We start from the raw sequence: 22,697 nt of genomic DNA on the forward strand, positions 1-22,697 counted from the left end.
ATCTTCATCTTCAGATGAAATACAATCGACATGTCTACGTTTGTAGGTCTTTGATGAACCAGAAGAAGCGTGGTGAGACATGGTAGAAGAATAGAATTCAACACCCTTGTTCCCCACCCACCATCGAGTGACAACAAGGACGACGTCGCAGCGGAAGCCAGTCTGCAACATCAGGGCTACAAAGGTGTTATACTCCAGAAAATACAGACATAAAAAGCCATGATATCTTAAAGAAGAAATGCCAGGCTGGTTCGGCCCATGACACATTTCTCAAGAACACAGAATTCAGAGGTCTATATAACCAGATTGGCCCATGAGCCACCGCCTTCTGGCATGGGACTCTAGGCAAGTTGATAACAAAGAATGTATATGTATAAGATTCATACCCAACAGTCACATCAATCGAAAAATTATAATATGAACGTGTTGCATACACAGGGCATGGCGTGACCAGCCGATTGATAGAATCGGGCCAATTCTACCACCTGTCTAGGCGAAGTAAGGGTCGAAGTGGTGTGTTGGGCAAAAGGAACACTTGTTCCTGGCTCCAATGCCCTCAACCACCAGAATCCCGTCCTCCGCCGACACAGGGGCGCAACCCACGGCAAACGGGCTGCCCACTTTGGTCGCCTCTTACGACCAGCAATGGGGTGCTGTCGAAATATTCTACCCCGGTTCCACACGGGGGAAGAGCTATTAGCGCTACCCAGCACTCACCACGAGGAGGTTGCTCTTCACGAGTGCCTATAATGGTCAGACAGGGTGGAACCCACTCGGACTTGAAATTGTCTGTCTGTTAAAAATTGTGATATAAAATGAGGCAACCTGCCTTTTAAACCAAAATCATGTAAATCCTTTAGAATGCCATGCTTCCAAGTAGTATCGTAAGCTTTCTCAAGATCAAAGAAAACTGATACTACGTGTTGCTTATTTACAATAGCATTTTTAACAAAGGATTCTAATCGTACCAAATGGTCGATAGTACTTCAATTTTTTCGGAAACCACATTGAATATTGGTAAGAAGATTGTTGGTTTCCAAATACCATACTAATCTATTATTTACAATTCGTTCCATGGTTTTGCAAACACAACTGGTTAACGATATAGGGCGGTAATTTGAGGGATCAGTATGATCCTGGCCAGGTTTTGGTATCGGTACCACAATGGCATTATGCCATGAAGGAGGAAAATTCCCTGATGTCCATATGTGGTCAAATATATCTAAAAGCGTCTCAAGACATGATTCGGGCAAATGCTTGAGTAACTGATAATGGATATTATCATCCCCTGCAGCAGTATCATGAGCTTGCTCAAGAGCAGTATGTAGCTCATGCAATGAAAATACTTCATTGTAGTCTTCACCATTATTTGAATCGAAATTAACCTTTTTCTTTTCCTGTTGTTTCTGATATCTCTGAAACTCGGGAACATAATTTGATGATGAAGAATTTTTGGCAAGAGTCTCGCCAAGTTTATTTACAATGGCAGATTTATCAGTTATTAATTTGTCACCGTCTTTAAGATGGTGTACAGACGATTTAGAACCTTTACCTTTTATTTTTTGAACCATGTTCCACACCTTGGACATGGGTGTGCGTGAATTAATTCTGGAGACATAATTCCTCCAAGATTGACGCTTATTATGTTTATAAGCACGTCGTGCCTTGGCACTAGTTATTTTAACAGTATTCAAGTTATGTACTGTAGGATGTTTACGGAAATATTTTTCCGCTTTCTTCCTACACTTTCTTGCTTGTTTGCATTCATTGGTAAACCATGGTTTACGAATGTGAGGATTTGCAGAGGACTTCGGAATTGTTTGGTCAGCAATGTCATTGAGTTGACTCGAAAACAACTGGATGGGATCTGGTACATTAGTGAAATGATCCGGTTTTAATTTTTCAGCACATAATGTTTCATACAAGGACCAATTTGCCTTTGTAAAATTCCACCGTGACGAAGGTGGGTCATCATTCGGTGTCAATGCTTGTAGGACAGTAGGAAAGTGATCACTTCCACAAAGGTCATCATGTACAGACCATTTGAACTCATTGTAAATATTTGAATCAGTGACGGACAGATCGAGTGCAGAGTAAGTTCCTGTGGCAGGATGTAAATAGGTGCTGGAATCGTCATTAAATAAACATAAATTATTATCAGATAGAAAATCCTCAATAACTTTCCCCTTATTGTTTGTAGTTGTACCTCCCCATAAAGGGTTGTGCCCATTTAAATCGCCCATGATGATGCACGGCTTAGGGAGCTGATCATACAAATGCTGAAGATCAGACAGTCGAAGTGTAGACGAAGGTGGAATATATAAAGAGCACAAAGTGAATGCAATGTGCAAGGTAAGGCGGATAGCAACAGCTTGAAGAGTTGTATTTAAAGGAACATCACTATGTATGATGTCATGCCTGACTAAAATAGTAGAGCCTCCAGTGGCTTTGTCACCCGGAGGAGAAAAAGAATGATGACAATTATACTGCCTCAGATCAAATGTATCCGTATGTTTAAGATATGTCTCTTGGAGACATATAGCTGACGGCTTAAAATCTTGAACTAGTACTTGTATCTCATTAAAATTCTTACGAAGTCCTCTGCAATTCCATTGTATAAAGTGGTGAGAGCAACTCATGGAGGCTCAATTGGAGAACGGGAACGGGGTGAAGGTCCCATACGCTGTAACGACAACGATGGAGACACTTCCATATCGAGAGGTTCAAAGGTGTTGTGAACCTCGACAGGTATTGTTGAAGGTGCCTTCAGATGTTTCAGGGTCCTTAATTCCTTTTTTTTCATTTGTTTTCTCTCTTTCCTTGTTAAAAGGTGAGGTTCAAGCTCAGTCTCAGACTCAGGGTGTGGTTGAATCTCAGGCTTAGGCTGTGGTTCAGGTTCACGCTCCAGAGAAGAAGGGGTGAATTGGTTATCAGTCTGAGTTTCAGACGACGACGTTAATTCCTCAGTAGTGGAACATAACATTGTCTGTTGATCCGAGACCCAGGAAATATCTGTTTGACAAGCATGATCAACAGTTTGCTTAGGAGAGGAGACTATGGCAGAGTAAGATCTGGATTGTAAACTGTTATGAGGTTGTTCCTTTACCAATTTCTTTGCATCAGAAAAGGAAATATTGTTTGTGTATTTGATTTTTATTATCTTTGTTTCTCTTTCAAAGACTGGACACTGTTTGGAGGAGGATATGTGCTCACCGTTGCAGTTCGCACATCTGATGTCACCTGTGCAATCAGAGCTGTCATGATTCTTACTGCAACGGGAGCAGACTGCAGAGCCACGACAGGACTTGGCGCCATGACCAAACTGTTGGCACTTGAAACATCACAGGGGATGTGGTATATACACATCCACGCCGATGTTAAAATAACCAGCTTTGATTGAGGTTGGGAGCCTCGAAAGAGCAAATGTAAATAAATAAGTGTTAGTGTTTACAACACTATCATGATCTTTTCGTGTAAAGCGTTTTACAGCTGTAACACCTTGAGATTTTAGTTCCTCAGCAATCTCCCCTTCTGACATGTCAGACAGGCATTTCGCTCGGTCGCGGACAATGCCCCTGCATGAATTCAAAGATTTATGGATAGATACTGTAACTGCAGTATTGGCAAAATGATGAGCATTCAACAAATTTATGGATTGTTGTCTCTTGGAGCATTCTATCAAGAGAGAACCAGATCGAAGACGAGTGACGTTTTGAACGTCACCACAAATTCCTTGAATAGCCTTTGAAACTACAAAAGGGTTGATCTTGAGAGGTAGACCATCAATGCCTTCAACAACTAGAAATCTTGGCCATGAGTCACTGTTGGTTGTAGAAGATTCATCATCAGAAGATGAAATATTATCTACGTCAACATGTCTTCTCTTGTTTTTGCTACGAGAACCAGTGTTTTGTGGGGTATCCATAATGAGAGAAAAAAGTTTCAACACCCCTGCTCCCCACCCACCATGGAGTGCTACAAAGAGCGATGTTTTCCTGCACCGGATCTCCAACATGCAAACATCAGGGATACAGAGGTGGTATACTCCAGTAAGAACAACATGAATAGCTGCATTTGTCTAACAAATAAAATGCCAGGCTGGTCCGGCCCATGACAAGAAATTGAAGACATACAGAACTCAGAGGTCGAAAGTACCAGATTGGCCCATGAGCCACCGCCTTCTGGCGTAAGACTCTAGGCAATTTATTCCATCAAAAATTGGTAATTCATACAAAGTATGCTTGGCCAAGTCCAAAATATACATTATAATACAACACAGGAGTGCATATACAATATTACGCACAGGGCCTGGCATGACCAGCCGATTGATAAGACCGGGCCCATCTTACCACCCGTCTAGGCGAAGTAAGGGTCGAAGTAGTGTGTTGGGCAAAGGAACATAGTTCCAGGAACCAGTGCCCTCAACTACCAGACTCCCGTCCTCCGCCGACACAGGGACGCAACCCACGGCAAACGGGCTGCCCACTTTGGTCGCCTCTTACGACCAGCAATGGGGTGCTGTGGAAATATTCTACCCCGGTTCCACACGGGGGAAGAGCTATTAGCGCTACCCAGCACTCACCACGAGGAGGTTGCTCTTCACGAGTGCCTGACTGACATGAGCATCGATCCATGAAATTAGAATATGATGACATGGATCAACCAAGTCAGCAAGCCTGACCACCCGATCTCGTTAGTCGCCTCTTGCGGCAAGCATGGGTTGCTGAAGACCTATTCTATCCCAGATCTATATGCGTCTGGAATGAAATGAGTTTGTTTGAAGTTACTGGTGAAACAGATGGAGACATCATATTTACCATAATAACACACAGAGAAAAAATACATTGTATAATCATGGATCCTTATGGCTGTTGGTTGTCCATTAAGGACTCACAATTTAATATTCCCTGTATGCATAATGTACCTCAGCACATCTGATGTCACAATTCACTGTTGTATCGATATGTGTGCATATGTTTAAACCTGATGACACAATCCATAATACACCTACCAGTGTATCGAATCATGCTTTAATTCTGTTTCCAACATTCAGAAAGTAGTATTTAGTGTTTTCAACAACTTGGCCTCATAACTACTCCAGCAATCAAAGAAACACTCACCTTTTAATGAACACCTGATATCACTAATTCATAGTGATTTATGAACACATGCGTGTGATAAAGTCAACATACAATGACTTCTGCTTTTAGGAAAGATTTTGTGTGATTATGAAATGGTTTTTGTGGCTTTCATTTACATACAGACCAGGTTGTAGCGAAACCAAAATAATACCTTACAAACATTGCTTCAGCTTTAAAAAAAAGTCATCATGAATCTGATGTTGTGTGAAATTTTATCGTCGTCAACGCCCCTTTATGAGTCGCACTCCACCGTCGAAATTACAATGTGGAGAGACCCTGGGGTGATTCAAATCATCAACACTCCTTCATGGAACTCACTCCACCATCAAAATTACAATGTGGAGGGACCCTGAGGTATTTCAAATTTGAAATAGATAAAACATTTTATCAAAATTGATTCAGGATTCAAACATGTATCGCTACAACACCCCTTTGTGGGACTCAATCCACCATTGGAATTACAATGTGGAGGAGCCCTGAGGTCATTCAGGTCATTGTCAGCACCCCTTTGTGGGACACCCTCCACGGTCGAAAATACGTGGAGGGACCCTGAGGTGATGTCAAGTCGTCAACACATCGTCATGGAACTCCCTCCACCTTCGAAATTACAAGGTGGAGGGACCCTGATGTGTTTCAGACTTGAATGTAAATAACAGCGACAAAATCAATTCCATGATCATAAGAAATCTCTACTAAAAGAAGAGTCCATTTAATAATTCTGACAATATCAAAAGCATGTGTTTTTGAGTGAGTGAGTGAGTATGGGTTTACGCCACTTTTAGCAATATTCCAGCAATATCACGGCGGGGGACACCAGAAATGGGCTTCGCACATTGTACCCATGTCAGGAATCGAACCCGGGTCTTCGGCGTGACGAGCAAACGCTTTAACCACTAGGCTACCCGACCGCCCCCATGTGTTTTTGAATCACTATTATATAGTTATTATACAACATGTTCTTGACTATGTGAGTGCATACTTTCTAGCCGGTGTAGTTATCAGACCAGGTTGTTGTAAACAATATACTACTTATTGAGTATTAAATACAGAATGAAAACATAAATCAATATATCAGTAGGCTATTGTGTATCCTATCATCAGGTTTAAACATATGCACACACATCGATACAACAGTGAAATTGTGACGTCACATGTGCTGAGGTACATTACGCATACAGGGAATATTAAATTGTGAGTCCTTAATGGACAACCAACAGCCATAAGGATCCATGATTATACAATGTATTATTTCTCCATGCTTTTATGGCAAAACAGGATGTCTCCTTTTGTTTCATCAGTAACTTCAAACTGTGTAATTTCATTCTGTTCATATTCAATCAAAGCTCTGGCACTGAATCTGTCCTTGGTGTTCATCCTATTAGAATATAAAACACATTTAATACAAAGAGCAATTGAGAATATGCCATAAACTGACATGAATTTTTTTTTTTGTAGGTCTGCTAAAATATATACATTATAACTATTAAGTATCTTATGTTAACAACATGTTTTACTCATAAGAATTAAATATATATATTATATAAATCACACACAAACACACAAATTAGTTCTGCCTAGATATATACAACTTCCCTAATCAATGTCACCACAATCAGGGACAAATCAGGAGATATCTCACACACCCCTATCCCACCCCTCTTTCTCTAAAGTTATGTGCAATATACATGAATTGTAGGTGCAGTTGTATTATGTACAAAAGATGTATTATATTGTACAAATATGGGTCATTGAACACGTGTGATATGCCACAGTTATCAAGAAGTTGCTGGACATTGATTAACAAGCTGTTAACTCTTGGATTTACAAAATTATACATTTTCCTAAAGCTAAGAGCATATTGTGATAATTAATTAAATACGATTATTATGAATTTCCAGTTTGTGCCAAAAATTAATTACTATTTTAGATATGGTTATGTGAAGAGGGAAGGACAGCGGTAGTAGTATTTTGTAAATGATTAATAAAGCTTTGGACTCATAGCTCATCCCGTAAAAGGCAAGTCAGATCACACCACCTCTCAAACATTATCCTTTAAGTAAGCACAAGTAAAACAACCCGTAACTTCAAAGTACACCTCTATTCGCCTTTCTGCGAATATCTTACACTTAAAAGTCACCTTTATGCAAAAGGTTAAACTTCCTACCCTCACATGGTGGTCACAGACTATCATTTCTGCTTATACCACATAAAGGCCATTTTCCTGTGCTATACATATCCTTGGACTATCGCACGTATCTATAGCCAATCAGAGAATGTTTCATAAAATCAACATCCGGGTTCCGAAAACATAACTGCTGCCACAGCTTGTCGAATTTCCACTTAAGTTCTTTCAACTATTTAGGGAAGATAATAACGTATTCTTAGTCTTTCCGAGTTTTAAATCAACTCTCTCAAACACTGTGCTTGTCAGCAGTAGGTGATGGGAACAGTCCTTCCCTTAAACACGACTGGTACACATTCGTATAAAAGCTATTTACGGCTCCCTGTCATTGTTGACACGAATAGACAAGACAGACAATAATTTATAAGGTACATTGTACAATATACATATAAATCAAAACATGCTTAAAACTTACGGCCAGTCGTAAAACGAGTTATGAGAGACGATATGGTCATAAAACCAACTTATATACTAAAATGAACATACAAACAATATATACATCATGAATATAAATTAGATCGATGCTTCAATAAAATATCATAGCAGGTTTTGGCCACGTAAAAGGTGAGATCGGAGCTGGATAGAAGTAGTGTAAATTGCTCACAGTAGGAATAGCCTTTGAAATACGGATCGGTAAAAGTACATCGTTTAAGAAGATCTGTTCTCACATCATTATATAGTGGGCATAAAAGTAAGACGTGTATCTCGTCCTCCACACAGTCTCTACAGTTAAATCAAAATCGCTCTTCTGCTGGAATATATGAATAGCGGCCAGTTTCTAACTTTAATGGGGCTACCCCGCATCTAAATTTAGCGAGCGCACTTCTGTGGCAACGACTCAGTGGTTTCTTAACGTAATCTTCCGTATCGTAATGGTGTTTGAAACGCCTGTAGAATATGTCTCTTCCATTTTTACACCCATCAACAATCGCCTGTTTTTCGGGGATGAAATCGCGAATATTTGCGTCATCTGATCGACCAAGTCCTCGACAGTCGTCAGGCATAAGAAATAAGATGTGGGTGAAGTGAAATGGGGTTTAACGTCGCGTCCAAGATTATTGCACTTATAAAGCGACGTGCATGCACGTGTATGTGTGTGTTGATGCTTGTACTAGTCCGGACTGATGCCGATTTATAGTGCTAGCTCACTGAGATACCATGCCGCAGTTTAACATGACTACCCCACTCAGACACAGTATACTGACTCCGAGCCGACCAGTCCTTGTTTTAGCCCCTTAATGCCGAGCGCCAGACAGGGTAACAACAAGTACCATCTTTTAACGTATTTTGGTATGACGCGGCTGGGGATCGAACCCCGGACCTTCCGCTCTACGGGCGGACGCTCTACCATTAGACCACGGAGGCGGTTTAAGAAATAAGAACAGTCATCCGATGAGATATCGCGTTTTCATTTTCAAATTTTCAAACCCGTGATATACGCGATCGGACCAAAAATAAGTGAGTGAGTGAGTGAGTGAGTTTATGCTTTACGTCACATCGGCAATATTTCAGCCATATCGTGACGAGAAGTTATACAATATTTAAACATATATGTAAACCAAATAAGAACCTGTCAGCGAAGGACAGTAAAATTACTAGAATATCACAGATTGAATGTTTAAAACTAGTATACAACAATAAAAAGATATCATTAGATAGTCATGAAACAGTACAATATAAAAATGGGCTGTAGATCGCCAGCATCTGAAGGCAGATCACCATGCTAGGGTCCATGGGGACTTATATTACTTTTGCTACCTGCATGGATCCCAGCCGGATTTACATCATCCCTTCAGCTGTTGGCGATTATGACAAATTGAGCCAAAGTTAAACGAACATATATACTACTATTAAAAATGTGGCCAAAATAAATATACTTTGAAAGACGTGGTCTTACATACCCTCTCAGGGGGACAATAATTTTACACTACTTCAACCCCCTTCGAGGATACAGCCACTAACAATCTCAGTTAACAAATTTATTTTACCAATTTTAAAAACTATACTATATACAAAACATATCAATCAAAATTTGGTCAACAATTCAATTTCTTTTAAAAAGTTAATAATTAAATGAACACTGATATTAAAAAGATCCTTTAAGGATGAAACTTTGAAATATTTATCCCTTGTGATGGAAAAATCAACACAATCAAGCAGGACATGCTTGACAGTGATTCTCTCATCACAAGGGATACAAAATGGAGGATTCTCACCTTTTAAAAGATATTCGTGTGTATACCTGCTATGGCCAATACGACATCGTCGTATAATGACCTCTTCAAATCTGGACTGACAGCCCAAGTAGGTGTAACCGATATTTGGTTTAATTTCATGTAATTTATTGATACCTACTTGGGCGTCCCACTTCTGTTGCATAAGATCTCGGATGTAAGATCGAATCATGGGTTTAAAATCAGTGTATGGGATCAGAAGTGGTGTCTCAGATTTGTTGAGGGCTGCTTTTGCAGCAGCATCGGCCATTGTGTTACCAATGATACCAACATGGCTTGGTAACCAACAAAAGACGATGTCATATTGGCCAGTAGCAAGATCATTAAATAATTCGAGAATTTCGATTAAAAGTGGATGTTTGGATGACATATTTTTAATCGCCTGAAGGCATGAAAGAGAATCTGAAAACAGTATGAATTGTTTATGTTTAGCTTGATTACTGATATATTTAAGTGCTGTAAAAATAGCGTTTGCTTCTGCAGTGAATATGGAACTGTTATCAGGTAAACGTGAAGATATTGTTCTGGATCCAATGACGGTGGCACTAGCAACTGCGCCACCATCCTTGGATCCATCTGTAAATATAGATTTATAAGTGTCGTAAATGTTTCTTAGTTGAAGGTATTCTTGTTGGTAAATTAATTGGTTTGTAGCTGATTTCTTTAATTTTGTTAATGTAAGGTCAACCTCTGGCCGTACCATTTGCCAAGGAGGTGTTGAAAACAGTTGAGTTGGAGCTATATCTTGCAGTTTAATATTGGAAGCAAACAAGGCAGACTGGATTCTGATTCCGAGTGGTGGAACAAGAGATGACTTTTTATTGTAAAGATCTTCGTAGAGAGGATGGAATATACATTCAAAAGCTGGATTGGACGGATTAGAATATAATTTAGTGATGTATTGTAGAGATAATTTTAGTCGGCGTTGTTTAAGAGAAGGCTCATCTGCTTCTATATAGAGACTGTGAATGGGAGACGTTCTGAAGGCTCCAAGACAAAGCCTCAGACCCTGATGATGTATAGTATCTAGTTTTTGTAAATTACTTTTGCAGGCTCCACCATAGATGATGGAGCCATAATCAAGTTTGGAACGAATTAGTGACCTGTACAAGTGTAAGAGGGTTGTTTGATCCCCTCCCCACTTTGAATTAGAAACAACTTTTAATAGATCGAGTGCCTTCAGGCATTTAGCTTTGAGGTATTTAATATGCGGGAGAAAAGTTAAGTGATGATCAAAAATAAGTCCCAAGAACTTGGCTTCCTTAACAACTTTGATAGGAGTGCCATTCAGAAATAGTTCAGGGTCCTTATGTGGTTTATATTTTCGGCAGAAATGTATGCAATTAGTTTTTGATTTGGAAAATTTAAATCCGTTTTCTAGACACCACTTGTTAATTTTATTAAGACATAATTGTAATTGCCTTTCAATTGTGTGCATATTTTTACCCCGACAAGATAGATTAAAATCATCCACAAAAAGTGATCCATCAACTGAATCATTTAAAACTTTTGACAAACTGTTAATTTTTATACTGAATAAAGTGACAGACAAAATACTGCCTTGTGGGACACCCTGATCCTGATTATAATGATCAGACAGGGTTGTACCCACTCGGACTTGAAATTGCCTGTCTGTTAAAAACTGTGATATAAAATGAGGCAGACGGCCTCTTAATCCAAAATCATGAAGATCTTTTAAAATACCATGTTTCCATGTTGTATCGTAAGCTTTTTCTAAATCGAAAAAGATCGATACAGCATGTTGTCTATTTACAATGGAATTTTTAATGAACGATTCTAAACGCACTAAATGATCGATAGTACTTCTATTTTTCCGGAAACCACATTGTATATTGGAAAGAAGATTATTTGTTTCCAAGTACCACACTAATCGATTATTTACCATGCGTTCCATCGTTTTACAAACACAGCTAGTTAAAGAGATAGGTCGGTAATTTGATGGATCAGAATGATCCCGCCCAGGTTTGGGAATGGGGATAACAATGGCTTTATGCCATGAAGGTGGAAACATCCCAGATGTCCAAATATCATCGAATATATTTAACATAGTTTCAAGGCATGATTCGGGCAAGTGTTTCAGCAGCTGATAATGAATATTATCAGCGCCTGCTGCTGTATCATGAGCTTGCCCTAAGGCAGTATATAGCTCATGTAGTGAAAATACCTCATTGTAATCTTCACCATTATCAGATGTAAAATTTACTTTTTTCTTTTCCTGTTGAAGCTGATATTTTTGAAATTCAGGAGCGTAATTAGATGAAGAAGAATGATGAGATAAAGTTTCACCAATGCTATTGGCAATGGCAGATTTATCCGTTAACAAAGTATCGCCATCCTTCAGATGGTTAACTGTAGAATTTGATCCCTTGCCTTTGATCTTTTTAATCATATTCCATACCTTGGACATAGGGGTACGAGAGTTAATTTTGGAGACATAAGTCCGCCAGGATTGACGTTTATTTTGCTTAAATAGACGTCTTGCCTTGGCATTTGAAATTTTTACAATATTTAAATTATGGACAGTGGGATGTTTACGGAAGTACTTCTCCGCCTTCTTACGACATTTCCTAGCCTGTTTGCAAGTGTCATCAAACCACGGTTTACGAACACGTGGGTTGATAGAGGACTTAGGTATTGATTCATCAGCAATTTCATTCAGTTGATCTGAGAACAACTGAATGGGGTCAATAACATTCTGAAAAGACGTAGGTTGTAATTTATCTTTGCATAAAGATTGAAATAAAAGCCAATCAGCCTTCACAAAATTCCATCGAGGTGAAGGTGGATCATCAACGGGATGAATGGGTTTAAGCACGGTGGGGAAATGGTCACTCCCACATAGGTCATCATGGACGGACCATGAGAATTCATTCAACAAAACTGAATCCGTCAAAGACAGATCTAATGATGAATACGTACCAGTTGCAGGGTGTAAGTAGGTGTCCGAGTCATCGTTAAAGATGCAAAGATCATTATCGGAAACAAAATCCTCGATCACTTTTCCCTTTTGATTAATGGTTGAACTTCCCCATAAAGGATTATGCCCATTTAGATCACCCATGATGACACAGGGCTTGGGGAGCTGGTCGTATAGTTTTTGTAGATCATTACGCTGAAGATTTGAAGATGGAGGAATGTATAAGGAGCAAAGTGTGAAGGCAATATGCAGTGTAAGTCTAACTGCAACTGCTTGCAAATTCGTGTCAAGCGGAACAGGACTGTGAACAACGCCCTGCCGCACCAACATAGAAGTACCTCCAGTAGCTTTATCTCCCGGAGGAGAAAAAGAATGATAGGAACTATACTTCCTTAAATCAAATTTATCAGTATTTTTTAAGTACGTCTCTTGTAAACAAATTGCTGATGGAATAAAATCTGTTGTTAATAACTGTAGTTCGTTAAAATTGTGCCTAAGCCCTCTGCAATTCCATTGAAGTACATTTAAATGATTCATGGTGGTTCCACAGGAGATCGCTCACGTGAATGTGAAGAGGAGTCACAACTGTTGTTGTGATGTGAGGATGGAGTAACATCCATCTCTAAAGGATCAAAGAAGTTGTGAACAACTACAGATGTTTCAGTTGGAGTCGGGATCTTTGTTGTAATTTTCCTGTTTTGTTTTTTCTTTTGTTTTCTTGACGGGTCAGCTGATGTTTGTACAGTAGCTGACATTTCTGGAGCTGCTAAAGATTGAGTCAAAGTTTCACTCATAATCTTAGATGGTGGAGAAGGGGCACATGCTGTATTAGCTAACTGAGGTGTCTGGCTTTCAGATGTTGTCGTAATAGGCATTGGATGTTCAGAATTTGTCCATGTCAAATCTGTTTGACATTCTATGGATCTAGTTGTGGAAGGTCGAGAGACAGCTGCAGCATAGGTTTGTGTTGATGGAGGAGACCGGCTTGCAACAAGTTTGTTAGCATCTAGATAAGGTAAATTATTTTGACATTTGACAGTCAAAATATCCTTTTCAAGTTTCCACAGTGGACAGGATTTGGAAGATGCAACATGTCGGCCATTACAATTAACACATTTGAGTTCAGCTGTACAATCAGAACCGTCGTGATTGCTACCACAGCGGCAACAAACAGACGATCGATTGCATGTCTTGGACCCATGTCCAAACTTCTGACATTTATAACATCGGAGTGGATTGGGGACATACACCTCCACTCCGATGTTGAAATAGCCTGCCTTTATTGATTGGGGTATGGTTGAAAGGGAGAAGGTAAACAAATATGTGTTCGCAGGAACGAAGGTCTCACCATCTTTTCTTGAGAAACGTTTCACTGACGTGACATGTTGTTCCTTTAATTCAAGAAGTATTTCGTCCTCTGACATCTCAGCCAGACAACGGGCTCTGTCGCGGATGATACCTCGACTTGAATTTAGCGTTCTGTGCTCAGAGACAGCTACTGCAGTGTTTGCAAACATTGTACAATTCAAAAGATTGATAGCTTGCTGTCTCCGTGCACACTCCACCAAAAGCGAGCCGCCCCGGAGCCGTGAAACATTTTTTACCTCTCCGCAAATACCTTCAATGGCTTTGCAAATTGCAAAGGGATTCATTTTTAAAGGATGTTCAGTTCCAGATTCAACTACAAGAAATCGTGATCAATTTGAATTTTGTTGAACAGAAGCAGCGTCAGATGAGAAAGTCTCAGCTTCAAAACGTCTTTTCTTTTCGTTGCGGTTTGAACCAGAGTGATTGGTTGCCATGGTGAAAGTAAATGATTCAGCACCCCTGCTCCCCACCCACCATGGAGTGCTACAAAGAGCGATGTTTTCCTGCACCGGATCTCCAACATGCAAACATCAGGGATACAGAGGTGGTATACTCCAGTAAGAACAACATGAATAGCTGTATTTGTCTAACAAATAAAATGTCAGGCTGGTTCGGCCCATGGCAAGAAATTGAAGACATACAGAACTCAGAGGTCGAAAGTACCAGATTGGCCCATGAGCCACCGCCTTCTGGCGTAAGACTCTAGGCAATTTATTCCATCAAAAATTGGTAATTCATACAAAGTATGCTTGGCCAAGTCCAAAATATACATTATAATACAACACAGGAGTGCATATACAATATTACGCACAGGGCCTGGCATGACCAGCCGATTGATAAGACCGGGCCCATCTTACCACCCGTCTAGGCGAAGTAAGGGTCGAAGTAGTGTGTTGGGCAAAGGAACACAGTTCCAGGAACCAGTGCCCTCAACTACCAGACTCCCGTCCTCCGCCGACACAGGGACGCAACCCACGGCAAACGGGCTGCCCACTTTGGTCGCCTCTTACGACCAGCAATGGGGTGCTGTGGAAATATTCTACCCCGGTTCCACACGGGGGAAGAGCTATTAGCGCTACCCAGCACTCACCACGAGGAGGTTGCTCTTCACGAGTGCCACCAAAAATAAGTGGGCTTGATGTGGCAAGGGTAGAAACTAGGCTTTGATATAGGCTATTATACACGCTTGCCTCAAGAAGATGGGCATGGACAAGATCGTATTTGGGTTTCCGATTTCGACAATTGGGCATTCTGTGTATTTTACCAAATATACCTATCTCCAAAAGGGGCACTGGGTATTATATTTAATACATTGAAGTTGGATGTTTTCATTATATAGTACTTAATAGATTTCATGACAATAAAAGTTGCATAATGCTTATTCATGCAATTAGGCGTGTATATAAGCTATCGTTTTCACGATTCTCTTCTTTGAAAGACTGACTGACTGAGTATGGTTTTAAGCCGCTTTTAGCAATATTCCAACAATATCACGGCGGGGGAAACCCATGTCGGGAATCGAACCCGGGTCTTCGGCGTGACGAGCGAACGCTTTAACAACTAGGCTACCCTACCGCCCTCTTTGAAAGAATGGTGTAGAAACTTTCTATTTTCCTGTTAATGTGGTAGTTATTGCTACTGTTAGTATATATTACAGGAAATAAACAAACACTTTTTAATTTCAATTGTTGAAATGATCAACACCTGGTTTTGGACTGAAAATTGCGTTATATGTTATTGTCATGATGCGAGTTGGCTAAGCATAGATAACACGAGGATCTGGTATCTAATCGTCAAGATGGAGACCTTGAATCCGAGGGGCGTTCTCAGGTTAACCATTTTAAGGAATAATGAGTGAGTGAGTTCGGTTTTACGCCGCTTTTAGCAATATTCCAGCAATATCACGGTTGGGGACACCAGAAATTGGCTTCACACATTGTACCCATGTCGGGAATCGAACCCGGGCCTTCGGCGTAAAGAGCTAACGCTTTAACCACTAGGCTACCCGACCGCCCCTTTTAAGGAATAGACAACAGATCCGAATGCCCGAAGGTCTAAGCAAGTCCTAGTTTTCTAACCAATTTAAACCATGTCAAGTATTTACAGTACCTAAAATTCTTTAAAAAAACATTGTTTTGTTAAAGGAACTTTGAAAGCTTTTCAGAAACTCTTTGCTTTACTGAGAGAACACTGAGTTGTCCCTGTGTGATGCACGTGAAATATGTTCCCCGAGCTTTTCGCACGTGCACCTCGGACTTTGCAGATTCGGATTATGTAATGCATAGTCCGGGACAACTATACCATTCATTTTAGATCAACTCGAGCCCATTTATCAATCACCTAAATATTACTTGCTCATGTCGATGGGCTTATTTTGAGAAAGATAGCCCTAGTCAAGATAATAGTAATATCTTTCTATGTGTTTGTGTAGTTGAGCGAAAAGCTACACAATGACAAGTACATACAAATAATATAATGCATATAGTAATATACCGTATAACAACTGCATAAAACACACATTTCACAGATCATACACGGATAAACAATTATTCCTGATGTAAGTAAAGATTTAATTGGTAATTTGATATAATTTCTCCCTTGTCGCCGTAGCAGAAGACTGCATTCGCTAAACTTCGGTGCAAATCCTGCTGGCAAAAGACGTTTTTCATGAAATTGTTGTATCGTCAAGATAAATGATAAGGAAAAAAGAAGTTCCGTCACTCCCAAGTGGTATTTAACTAACAATCAGAGCACTGTGAAAGACAAAGGAGCCCTGGTTTAATTAATAGCTATTTACTAAGCTTTGTCCGCGACCTACAATACAGGTTCTATTCACGCGTTCATCTTTACACAAGTTGTTTCTTTGTTGTTCAACGCCGCATCCAGCAATATTCAAGCTATATGGGAGCAGTCTGCAAACATTCCTGTATTGACCATTCAATTATGTGATTGTCATGAACTGCGAGCAATGCAGTTGTGACGCCATAACATATATATAAAACAAGGCAGTGAGTCTGACAACCCTTCCGGAACCTGGTGGTCAGGCTCGCTGACTGGTTAATGCATGTCATCGTATCCCAATGGCGTAGATGGATGCTCATGATGTCAATCACTGGATTGCATGTACCAGATTTGATCATTTACAGATTGCCGTCTTATGGCATTATACAAGAATCATAGGTTACTAAATTCTAATCTGGATCTTCATGGTGATAAAAAGAAGTTCAACAGACCCACACAAAAATTTCACCACTTTAAGTATAGATACTTTAAAAATAAAGCTTTAAAATGTCAACGAGGGTTCAATTACTAATGTTACATGTCCACTCCTAACAATGAGTGAGTATTGTTTTAGACCCCTTTCAGAAATATTCCAGCAATATCATGGCGGGTGACACTAGAAATGGGTTTTTACACATTGTACCCAAGTGGAGTATCAACCGGGCCTTCAAAGTTACGAGTGAACGCTTTAACCACTAGGCTACCTCTTCGCCCTCATTCTTTTTTAGGTATCGATATAACCACAATGTCATAATAAACTTCTTTTCCACATTTTTGCATTCGTATCAGAAAACCAATGAAGTCTTTTGTAATGCAATAATATGACACAGTTCATGCGTGTCAATTTATGATCTATACATTGTAGCAACCTAAAGACATAAAATGAAGTGGGGCGGTCGGGTAGCCTAGTGGTTAAAGCGTTCGCTCGTCACGCCGAAGACCCGGGTTCGATTCCCGACATGGGTACAATGTGTGAAGCCCATTTCTGGTGTCCCCCGCCGTGATATTGCTGGAATACTGCTAAAAGCGGCGTAAAACCATAGTCACTCACTCATAAAATGAAGTATACCATAAAATCACCTCTCCTTATCCATTCCTCATACCCGTTTGGAAGACCAGGCGGTGCGAAAAGAAATCATTTCATTGGCTGACTTTTCCGAAAGACATTTCATTGGCTGCATTTGTTAACATTACGCTTGACAAAATCTTGTAGCATCACTTTCCTTCATGTAATAATTGTGGAAACAGCTCCTCAGAAGACGCCTCAGCATCACTTTCCTTCATGTAATAATTGTGGAAACAGCTCCTCAGAAGACGCCTCAGAAGGTATGGTTTTTCGTTAACATGGGATTCGAACAGTTGAATTATTTTAGCATGATGGTTCAAAAGAATACGAAAACGAGTGTGATATCACCCAGTTTGTTACAGTAAATCATGCGTCACCCTATTCATATTCATGTTACTCACCTGGTCCTGCGAGTTTGTCCCCTATCCAAATGAGTTAATGCCTTGCACAGGAGACCGCAGAAGAAACATACAATATTGATTGCGGATAATATAATGTAATACCGACAAGAAAAATTAACGGAATTAATCAAATGATGGTGAAAGTGTAACAATGATGCAGGACTGTAAAAATAATTTCGGGCATGAAAATCAGTCCCTGGTCTGTCCACCATATTGTTTGTTTGTTTAACGTCGCACTCGGCAATATTCCAGCTATATGACGGCGGGACCACCATATTGAGATACATGTACATAACTTGATGGCATACTGTTTAAATTGCCTTTTGTTGCCTTTTGTACTGTCGGGGGCACGGGTGGCCCAGTCGTCTAAGGCGCCGCGATTCGCTGTGCAGAGTTGCGTCCCTTGGGCACGCCAGAAACCTATGATTGTGGGTTCGAATCCCGGTTCGAATCCCGGTTCGCCCCGATTATGTTTCTAGGTTTGTCAGCACCATACCCGTGCTCGTGGGTTTCACCGAAGTGGTAAACGTCTGAGACCTGCATCACTTCGGGCTTTCCTCCCACATTAAGCTGACACGCCGTGATATAACTGGAATACTGTTAAAAGCGGCGTAAAACCCAACTCACTCACTCACTTTTGTACTGCCCGCCAAGTTGGCAGGTACTGGTTCTCTGGTGTACAATTCGACCCAAGACCATTCCACAGACGCTTTATTCCGACATGTCAAGGTACATGGTGCCAACATGGCATTGTCGCCTTCCTCTTCATTGTACGGAATTCTTTATTCCTAATGGGTGGGTTGGTTGGTTGTTTTTTTTTGTTTAACGCCGCACTCGGCAATATTCCCGCTCTATGACTGCTGTCTGTAAATAATCGAGTCTGGACCAGACAATCCAGTGATTGATATCATGAGCATCGATGCACGCAATTGGGATTAATGACATGCACAAACCAAGTCAGCGAGCCTGACCAGCCGATCCCGTTAGTCGCCTCTTACACCAAGCATACTCGCCTTTAACAAGCAAGGGTTTATTTCTAATGGGAGCAGATTTAAATCTATTGTAGTGCAATCAATGTGATAGGACTATCTTACCAAGTTGTCGTTTTTTAGACCTAGCACGCCCAGGTATCAATGCAACCCCACGCGTTTGACGATACTTGTGCCACAATCGAAAAATACACATCTTGATTTGCGAATCACACGAGCACGAGCACACGCACACCTTCCTCCCCCATCGTACCCACAATTAGTTATTTTATCTGTTCATTCAGATACGGGGCGGTCGGGTAGCCTAGTGGTTAAAGCGTTCGCTCATCACGCCGAAAACCCGGGGTCGATTCCCGACATGGGTACAATGTGTGAAGCCCATTTCTGGTGTCCCCCGCCGTGATATTGCTGGAATATTGCTAAAAGCGGCGTAAAACCATACTCACTCACTCATTCAGATACTGTCTCGTAGGCAATTGTAAGTGTGCTTAGCTCAATTGCATAAGTTGAGTGGTCGCTAGATCTCTGAAGTTATGCCGATGCAACGTTAAATGTTAGCATTGATGATTGTGAATTCTGCTGTTGGCACACACTTTTCTATCTATGTGCACGTGCTGTTCATGCATGATATGACGTTTCATTCTGATCAGCTTTTGTGTTAAGTGAGTGAGTGAGTTGGGTTTAACGCCGCTTTTAACAGTATTCCAGTTATATCGTGGCATGTCATCTTAATGTGGGAGGAAAGCCCGAAGTGATGCAGGTCTCAGACGTTTACCACTTCGGTGAAACCCACGAGCACGGTGCTGACAAACCTAGAAACATAATCGGGGCGAACCGGGATTCGAACCCACAATCATAGGTTTCTGGCGTGCCAAAGGGACGCAACCCTGCACAGCGAATCGCGGCGCCTTAGACGACTGGGCCACCTGTGCCCCTTTTTTGTGTTAAGATGCCAAGCCACTGTTTTATAAATGTACACCGCAACTATAGCTTGATTAATATAATTTGTTCTCTTAATCTTTGTCGGTAGTAGGATAAAAGACCAACATGTACAGGTGCTTGTTCGTGGTTTTCTCCCATTTGCGTCGTTATGTCACTGACAGTTATTTTTTATTCTTCCATAGTGCATTTCCAATGAACTACTTCTGTTATCGATTTTATCGATTCTATACAGGAAACCACAAAAACATACATGTCTGGCACCTTAAGACATGGGAAGACATCATTTTATGCATTCAACAAATTACAATTTTGGTTGAAAATGTAAACACTTAGAGTTGAGATAGTCCGCGGACTATAATCTGAGACTCTCCCTTGTATTTACAGTTTCAACCCAATGTGAGAAGTCCAAATTATAAACAGTCTTAATGCAAAAAATAGCAGAAAGAATTATTATTTTTAAAACACTTCAGGATAGCTTATAGTGAAACAATAGCATATTCGCTTCATAAAAAGAATTCTGTGACGTCGGGCGACTGAAAAGGGTTCCTTGAAATCTAACCCGGATCTTCACGGGTTAGACTCGAACCATGTCGTGAAATTTCATATGAAAATGAGTGACTTTTAACAAGGCAAAAATAAATAGATACAGACATAGTGAGCGAGTAAGGTTTTACGCCGCTTTTAGCAATATTCCAGCAATATCACGGCGGGGGACACTTCACACATTGTACCCATGTCGGGAATCGAACCCGGGTCTTCGGCGTGACGAGCGAACGCTTTAACCAATAGGCTACCCTATTTAATCAAGCTATAGTTGCGGTGTACATTTATAAAACAGTGGCTTGGCATCTTAACACAAAAAAGGGGCACGGGTGGCCCAGTCGTCTAAGGCGCCGCGATTCGCTGTGCAGGGTTGCGTCCCTTGGGCACGCCAGAAACCTATGATTGTGGGTTCGAATCCCGGTTCGCCCCGATTATGTTTCTAGGTTTGTCAGCACCATACCCGTGCTCGTGGGTTTCACCGAAGTGGTAAACGTCTGAGACCTGCATCACTTCGGGCTTTCCTCCCATATGAAGCTGTGATATAACCGTGATATAACTGGAATATTGTTAAAAGCGGCGTTAAACCAAACTCACTCCCTCACTCATTTCCCCCATGGTTTTATTCATGTTTAAATCTGCAGTGATCTGGTTGTAGAGACACATGTCACGTAGATGCCAAATCAATAAATAAAACTTTGTCAACATCTACAACCACATGAGAATTCGAAGGAAATGGTATAAAATGTTCTGAAAACTTCAACAATAAATTGTCTTGCTCTCACTTTGATATCTTTATTCAGTATCTGTATCGGAAATTGTATTTTTTCTTCTTCTAAATGTTAGCTCATTCTTATGTTATAACCAAGCTTCGAAAAAAAACTAATACTCTGCAGATGTACCATTCTATTTTCCTGAAATTAATTACCTTTATCATTATCTACCCTTATTAATATTGTATTGGTTGTGATCTGTAAATTAATACACCTTAGCTATACGTATAATCAGTGTATTTACTGTCTTACTGTTCATATTTCTTTGTTAAATATACAAAATATATATTAGACACCAAGTCGGCGACAAATCACAACGGAAACTTCAAAATTCAAATTACACTTCCAGTTATGTTACATTCTTTATACAGTTGCAATTTTCTTTTAAAACAATTGACATTAATTGAAACTTATTGATTATATAGACATACTGATGAAAATGAGTTTTCCTATTTGCATTCTTAAGTTTCAAGGGCGACACGGGTGGCAAAGTCGTCTGAGGCGCCGCAATTCGCTATGCAGAGTTGCGTCCCTTGGGCACGCCAGAAACTTATGATTGTGGGTTGGAATCCCGGTTCACCCCGACTGTTTCTAGGTTTGTCAGCGCCATCCCCGTGCCCGTGGGTTTCATCGAAGTGGTAAACGTTTCAGATCTCCATCACTTCGGGCTTTCCTCCCACATAAACTGACACGCCGTGATATAACTGAAATATGTATTGTTAAAAGCGGCATTACACCCAACATAATCGCTCAAACGTAATACTCTACGATCAAAAGAAATTAAATTTGTTATTGTAATTGTTACATCCCCAGCAAGGACAAAATGTCCATTTTTTCCTTGTAACCTCTCCGAAGAAGAAAAATGGGCGCTTCGGTAACTACCAAGATGCGGATGTTGTCGTCAGGGAAACGCCTGGACGAATCTCCAGGGTCCTCATGTCGGACGACTTCAAAAACATCCCGAGCGCTGGAACGTTCAACATGGCAACAGATGCCACTGTTGCCGATGACGGGACAGTAAGGTTTTCTAGGAAGACGCAAGTAAGTAAATTGTTTGTGACAATGTTAAAGGAAGATTATCAATTCTCATTAAACTTCTATCACACACAATATACAAAGCTACTCATAGATTGGAATAAGCGACAATGCCTTTCCATATTCATGGCAAATATCTGCCAAATTCAGTCCATTGTCAAATTGTCATGTATTGTGCTAAGATCTGCTAAGCAGTGTTTGTTTCTTTACAAAAATGCACGCAACTGATTCTATATCTCATAACAATTTATATCTTAAACATTTCTTTGTTTCATAGAATATTGCTGAAACATGACAACAGTCTGTA

General features: G+C 40.4%; 1 protein-coding gene across 1 annotated transcript in view; it reads left to right on the plus strand.

The window, feature by feature from the left end:
• The first annotated feature begins 2,637 nt into the window (after nucleotides 1-2,637).
• Nucleotides 2,638-22,697, plus strand: part of LOC125374165 (S-antigen protein-like) — a 55,663-nt gene continuing 35,603 nt past the window's right edge. The window contains exons 1-2 of the mRNA XM_048384996.1: nucleotides 2,638-2,748; nucleotides 22,169-22,396. Of these exons, the coding sequence (XP_048240953.1) occupies nucleotides 2,638-2,748; nucleotides 22,169-22,396 (339 nt within the window). The remainder of the gene's footprint in view (nucleotides 2,749-22,168; nucleotides 22,397-22,697) is intronic.

Source organism: Haliotis rufescens, unplaced genomic scaffold (assembly GCF_023055435.1).
Source record: "Haliotis rufescens isolate VD_foot unplaced genomic scaffold, xgHalRufe1.0.p SCAF_53, whole genome shotgun sequence".
In the NCBI taxonomy this organism is placed as follows: Eukaryota; Metazoa; Mollusca; class Gastropoda; order Lepetellida; family Haliotidae; genus Haliotis; species Haliotis rufescens.